This window comes from Mizuhopecten yessoensis, unplaced genomic scaffold (assembly GCF_002113885.1).
Source record: "Mizuhopecten yessoensis strain PY_sf001 unplaced genomic scaffold, ASM211388v2 scaffold11169, whole genome shotgun sequence".
Classification (NCBI taxonomy): domain Eukaryota; kingdom Metazoa; phylum Mollusca; class Bivalvia; order Pectinida; family Pectinidae; genus Mizuhopecten; species Mizuhopecten yessoensis.
In genome coordinates, this window is record NW_018408914.1 from 281018 (window position 1) to 288417 (window position 7400).

The 7400-nt window shown below is 41.9% G+C and overlaps 1 protein-coding gene across 1 annotated transcript; it reads right to left on the reverse strand.

The window, feature by feature from the left end:
• Nucleotides 1-430: 430 nt before the first annotated feature.
• LOC110467324 lies at nt 431-6420 on the reverse strand. The gene is made up of 3 exons (XM_021524421.1): nt 4768-6420; nt 2448-2600; nt 431-2149 (listed from the first exon to the last, which is right to left on the reverse strand). The coding sequence occupies exons 1-3, from the start codon at nt 6350-6352 to the stop codon at nt 1059-1061; spliced, it is 2829 nt and encodes a 942-aa protein (XP_021380096.1). The 5' UTR covers nt 6353-6420; the 3' UTR covers nt 431-1058.
• Between the last annotated feature and the right edge of the window lie 980 nt (nt 6421-7400).

Sequence of the window (7400 nt, forward strand, 5' to 3'; positions counted from 1 at the left end):
TTCATGTCTGCATGTACCATTATAACAAAGGTGTATAATTAAATAAATTGTAATGTTCGAAAACTGAGGAGCAATAAATATAATGTTCGAATACTGAGGAACAGTAAATTGTTATGTTCGAATACTGACGAACAGTAAATTGTAATGTTGGAATACTGAGGAACAGTAAATTGACTACTGCTCGGCAAAAGATATTAGAAAGATGACTGTTGTATGGTGTATACTCTAAGAAAAGTTATTTTGTTTGGTGAAAACCATTAGAAAAGTTACTGTGAGAAAATGTATTATACTATTTAAAAAGTAACCAATATTTGGTAACTATAAGAAAAGTTACAATGGTTCAGTAAAACTGTCAGAAAAAATGTTATTACTGATTCGTAAAATAATATGAGAACTAGATGATGTTTGAAGTCATAAGTATGCACAGACTCCTGCTTTAATAAAAATGAAGCTTAACGCAAAGTTAAATGCAAAGTTTGACCAAAGTCAGTGATGAGTAAAATACAGGTCACGGTGACCTACATTCGATATTGGCGCATATCCTACGCCACATGAAACTTAACTTATTACTTACAAGATCCTAAAAAGAAAATTATCTGGCATTTCAAACCACAAGTTCCGAAAAAACGCTATCGTCGGCAGTGACAGTAAGAACTGGGGAGTAAAGGTAAAATACTACATGTAGCTCTACCCATTGGCTCGGTCCATGTGACGTGTCATGTGATGCAATGACTTAACTCCTGAAACTATAGTCCGGTTAAAATTATTTACAACATCTATCCTTTGATTCAAAAACAGTAGCATTTATTGTAGCTTTACTTTTGTACATGGAAAGCGTTAATAACGATAACACATACAAATGTGTCGTTCGTTTTACTGTACTTTGATTAAATTTACCATGCATCGATAAGAATTAACGTGCATTTAAATAAAAAAAATTGATTGGCTTAATTTGGGAAACATAGAAATGCTCGACACAGCTGGCAGTTAATGTAAACCATCCACAGATCTGCCATTAAAAACTGGTCCACTTATTGACTGAATCCTGAGAGACAACATTAATTGATTGAGTCCGTACTGGTTGTGGAGGTATTTGTACCTGTACTATCTCCTCTGTTCAGCGAGTTGTATACACTCTGGTGTGAGAGGTACCCCGCATGCGCGGAAACTGGTATGTGCGAGTTTGCAAAAGAAGCCAACATGGCGGGGTTGTGCATCATCCGGTTTGTCATGATTGGTGGTATTTGTCCAGGGTAGGGGAGAGGCATGGGGATAAACATACTGAGATCCCTCGCAGTTGGGTTACAGCCCAGGCGCTGAGCGAGGGACGTATGCGCCTGTGGGATGGATGGCGTCGGCATTTGAGCGCCCCCGGCGACGGTTACTGATATGCCTGCCGCGGCCAGACCTGGCTGGAACACAGTCAGGGTGTCCTCCGCCCTACCCCTCGCTATTGTCGTGGAGGCGGCCTGTACGGCACCAGAGAATGATTGTGATGACGCCGCTGGGGAACTTCTCTGAATTTCTGGGTCGACTGGTGTGTTCACCGGGTTGCTACTCCTCGCGTGCAGATCGCCGTTTGTTTGATATGCATGGTTACCGACAATATGGTTGCTGTTGGTTTGGTAGTTCTTTGGTTGGTGGCTGTGTATTTGGGTTCCAGTTCTTTCGTTGACCTCTCGGCTGCCATCCCCCTGACTATTAACTAACGTGATACTTTGGCATGGCTTGTTTAACTTGCAGGATGGTCCATGTATCGAATCACTTGAAGCATAACGTTTCCGTTTATTTGATGGACACGGCCATGATGGTTTATCTCCTTGAGTTGATGACGCGTTAGTCTCGGTCGGATTTGCCGCTTTGTTGGTTTGACTAGTTAGACGATCTGTAGGTGTACTGTCAATGGGTTCTTCCACATTCTTCTTTATAGCTGTACACTTCTGAGATGGCTCCGCGACCGACGAGCCTTTCTTGGGGGCTGTGGAGGCGGTGACTGTGATTGGACCGTCACCCGACATGGCGCCTGGCGACAATGTGATGTTCAGTGTGATGCTGGTCGTAGTAAGGTCCATCGGTGTGACGTCATCAATTTTGTGTTTATTGGAAACATCTCCGTCTTTAGATGTTGATTCTTCACACTGGATTTCACCTGTAGAACAAAAACAAGTATTTTTGAGCTACTCTTTACTATTACCAAACCGAAAAAAGACCTGGCTCTTAAATGATCGATAAGCTATTATAAGATAGTATATTCATAAACCAAAATTGCGTAGACCAGATTAAAGACCTGTGCCTTTTGAATTTCGTGAAATTGGTCACTGTACATATCAAAATATGTAATTATTCCCTTAACTTGAAAGAGTTATTTAAATTTCAAATCATCAATAATCTCTCTGATGACTATATAAAGCCATTCAAAAAGGTTTTACTATCAACTAGCTAACAACCTGTGCTTGAGTCCTGGTATATCTGGATCCGCTTCAGCCAAGCTCCAAATCCTGCCAAACTTCCGGGATCAAGTGTTTTCAACATTTCCCGGAATTTGAACTTGGCGTCTTGGACTGCCGCCATTACGGAGACGCTCAACGTAGCAGGATTACCTTTAAAATAATGAAATAATCAATTATGTAAGTGGACAAAAGATTCGTTTATATTTTACTGATTTTAAAGAAGTTGTGAAATAAAAACATTTTTTTTTTGCGATCATTTACATTTCGACGATTGACAAAGTACATTTGGTATGAATTGTGAAATACTGATTTCTACAATATAACTACGATAAGCTAGTCTCCATTGGTTCTAGTGACAATACATAGGAACGTTATCGTACAACATCGTACAACACACAATGTGTGTCATTCAACTTGTGCCATATCTTCAGACCTATATTAAGAAACCGTCCTTGATATCCAACAGATTCTAAAGTTCTCAGAACGTCGGAAACGGGTTATCAGATAGCCGTCCCGATAACATCCGGGGCGAGGTGCGGTGAGTACAGAGACCCTTTCACCTCGCCACAAGTATATCCCCCTGACAGTATCTAAACCCTCCGAGCCACAAGGGGATGATATGCTGTGTTGTCCTATCGTCTAGATACCAGCTCGAAATACCATCGTATAGCTATACGCTGTTCTTAAAAATTGTGTGCTTTTAAACATATCTGTAGCCATTATATCGATCGTGCTACTTATTCTCAATATTACATTATAATATTATCAAACGCTTTGCAGTAAGAACAACCCGAGCTAATCGGACTACCGCAGCAGTGATCCGATTGAAAACACACATAATATTTGTAATAGAAATATACACAAAAATCTAAATTTCAGTGGTTTTAACATGCTCATCCACTTACGTAACAATCTATGCGAAATGTCTGATTGTCTGTGTCTAGATATATAACCTACAGTGGACATTTAAAGATATTGTCTACTGGTAAATACTAAATAGCATTTCAGTTAAATAGCTGTACCCCTTTTCTTGCGTGCACCACTGGTGATAGGTTTGTGCAAACTTTGGGTCAGAGAAAACTGTAAATAATGGTCCGTTTCAGAGATATTCACTGGGTAAAACATTTGCTATCTCGTTAAATACATGGTTATAAATGTGAACCTTTTAATATAGAACGATTGAGGTTTTTCGTTGGTTTTTGAACAAACAAAAAATTGTATTACAGGTTTCACTCGGCGTCCGGCTTAGGTTTGTATTTGAAAGAGATAAAGTTGTAAAGAAAAGAAAATGATATCGAGAAAAGGATTCAAGGAATGATTCACCTTTTCAAACGTATAAAACGTATTAAAAGACAATTGCAATGGAGAGAGCCAAAATAATAAGACTGCAAGTCAAAGAATGTGAACATGATAAGATGTATTTCGTAAAGCTATAACATTTATTCAAACAGGTATCACTCGTCACGTAAAGCTGTACCATTTAGTCAGACAGGTATCACTCGTCACGTAAAGCTATAACATTTAGTCAGACAAGTATCACTCGTCACGTAAAGCTATACCATTTAGTCAGACAGGTATAACTCGTCACGTAAAGCTATACCATTTAGTCAGAAAGGTATCACTCGTCACGTAAAGCTATACCATTTAGTCAGACAGGTACATGTATCACTCGTCACGTAAAGCTATACCATTTAGTCAGACAGGTTTCACTCGTCACGTAAAGCTATACCATTTAGTCAGACAGGTAACACTCGTCACGTAAAGCTATACTATTTAGTCAGACAGGTATCACTCGTCGCGTAAAGATATAACATTTAGTCAGAAAGGTATCACTCGTCGCGTAAAGATATAACATTTAGTCAGAAAAGTATCACTTTCAACGTTTAAAGAGCGGGCTGAGAAACATACCCATGTGCTTAACTGGCACACTGGTGCTGGGGGCGGGCTGAGAAACATGTCCCTGTGCTTACCCGGCCCACTGGTGCTGAGGGCGGGCTGAGAAACATGGCCCTGTGCTAACCCAGCCCACTAGTGCTGATGGCGAGCTGAGAAACGTGTCCCTGTGCTTAGCCGGCACACCGGTACTGGGGCGGGCTGAGAAACATGTCCCTGTGCTTACCCGGCACACTGGTGCTAAGGGCGCGCTGATAAACATGCCCATGTGCTTACCCGGCACACTGGTGCTGAGGGCGGGCTAAGAAACATGTCCACGTGCTTACCCGGCACACTGGTGCTGAGGGCGGGCTGAGGTACATGCACCTATAAATCGTCTACTTACCCGGGACTTTTGCTCCTGTTGTGGGCGGTATGTACTTACCCTGTGAATTGATGTTGAGGGTAGGCTGGGGAATATCCATGGGAGATCGAGACCGCGTGTCACTACTAATAGAGATACTCCGGGAGAATGTTTTGGACTGTGAGACAGGAAGCTGTAACCGCTGTATCTTCAAGTCATCATCTTCTTCCTCCCGGGACCAGCTGTCGGGTAGGGTAGCGTTTGGACATTTTTCAACATATCCTGGCTCCTCCTTGATTCTGTTTAAACTTGAATTAAACAATGGCGTGCTTTTCTCACTTTCAGTTTTGAGTGATTCTCTAGCAGAATGGGAAAAAGACACAAACGCGTTAATGTTTCGGTCAGCTTCCGGTGACTGTGATATGTAAGTCAGTGTGTTGTGCGATGTGGGAGATCCGGATGAGGAGGGTAAGTGGGTCGTGTAGCTCTCGGACAGTAAGGACTCGGCCGGGGGGTTGAGCGCGGCACGGGGGAGGCCCGTGATGTCGCGGATCATGCGGACAAGATCACTGAGTTTGTTAACGCCCATAGCGCATGTCCGATACCATGCCTGCACGGGGGACGGATGGAGAGTTGTTATACCAAGATAAAATGGCGAGTTTTCGTGCTGCATATTTGGAGGTCGTTTTTGGCTGTAGAGTTTGTATATTCCGACTGGATCTCGCTCGGGTACCTCTGGTTGAGCCCATATACAAAGCTTCGTGTACGATGAACGACATTGCTCGGGCTTGGCAGATGTGGTGTTGGTGGTGTTTGCGGTAGTTGCTTGTGTGTTTGAAGAGGAGGTGGCGCCATCGATCTGACCACGGCTAAGGATAGGCTCATATAGAATATATTCCTTCCCGCTCTGGTCCGCCCGAAGTTTAATATCGCCCCAGACTAGGTTCTTGTGGTCTATCGCCTTTCGCAAACGGAAGTGGACGATGAACATGAAACACATACTGTTAATGATAGACATTGGTGTGTATGGTCCCATCTCCCGTGCGGTAAACAATTGGTTGACCTTGTCCAAAGTCACTTTGCCAAAGGGTTCATTGGGTTTTTTGCTGCCCTTACCAAGCTCTCGTAACCTCTGTTGCTTGTATTTGAGCGCGTGTCGTGTGTTTACGAAAACCACATCGCGGGTAACAGAGGCCTGGTAGCTCTTCATCTTCAGATACCGCTCCACGCTACAAAGCATGCCCCTCAGACTGGCCGGCTCGTACTCATTCCCGTCGTGTTTTTTGACGATAGTGAAGAAGTTAGATAGATACCTGTCAAGTTCCAGGGGAGGAATCGTCTCCGGCGGTCGGGAATCGTTGAGAGATCTGAGATAGGCTATCAAAATCCGAATGTCCGTGTCAGTCTTACGTTGGGTATTCCGGTTTTCCATGTTGATGCCAAGGTCGTCTTCCGTATCCGGCCCTCCATAATCGGAATAGTTACCGATGCCAGAGCTACTGGGGTGAGCATGCTCCTTACGTGCAGAAATCCCAGACCATAAGCGATGGTTTTCTGTCATCACATTTTCTTCAGTAGAATCGTCTACCTGGTCCTCGTCGCTGTCTATCGCCAATGAGTCGTCGTCTGAGTCATTGTCTGTCCTACTTTCGTTGACTTTCTCCATTTCAACACATTTTCAAACAAATAAAAAAGAACCACTAATAGATGTTTAGTCGTCCTCGTCGTAATAGTGACAGCTCTTAAATGGTATCGTACAAGTACCAAAGGGGAGGTAAGTTAGAGAGATAACGTTTAGTGCCGATATTGGTCGTATTGACTGATAGCCCGCGGGTTATACAGATAAGGCGCTCCTGTACTGTATAATAACCTCAACACACGATAACAAATCCAGACCGTTGTATCAAATACATAAAAATTCTCTAAAAGTGTTTTTTTTCTTTTTTTCTCCTCTTAGGCAAATTATGAGCCAAGTACCAAATATGCGAACTAAATTAATATCTACATCATGTTAATTAGTACTGTATCCTTCCCAATCAAACGATATGCTACAAAATCACAATATATAGTGACTCAGCTGAGCCCCTATTCATGAAACCGTTCTCCTGCTCAAGCATGGATCCTGTGCTCAAACCAACTTTCTTGTAACTCGATTAAATCATGTCAAACGATCAATACGTCAAATGTAAACATTGAAAACAGTATTTAAGTTTAAGTCTCAAAGAAAGACTTATTTATCAATTTATAACCAGAAGAAGAAATTAGGCTTGAGCACAAACTCCATGCTTAAGCATGAGAACGGTTTCATGAATACATGCCCTGGTCGTATGATTTCAGAATAGTTGAAATCTTCCACTGTAAGACACATCTAAAGCCTTGAACTGTTATGTGTGTATCTGATATATTTAGGTAGGACTGTCCAGTAGACAGACCCATTCACACTGTGTGTCATTTCCAAGTTACGTGTGTGTTATCTAAAAAACATTGTAGTTACAACAGTTCGTCGGAACATTGTGGTTATCTGACGACTTAACGAAGAAATAGGACTTCAAACTTTAAATGCTAACTCATGTCATTAGCATGTGACGTGTAACATGGGTTTGCCACCACATCAAATGTTATCATATTTAATATAAGCTGCTGTAAACCATACATTAAAATGTTAAGAATTATTTCTGTTTGTAATAATATATTTTATTTCCTTTCATGTCTCT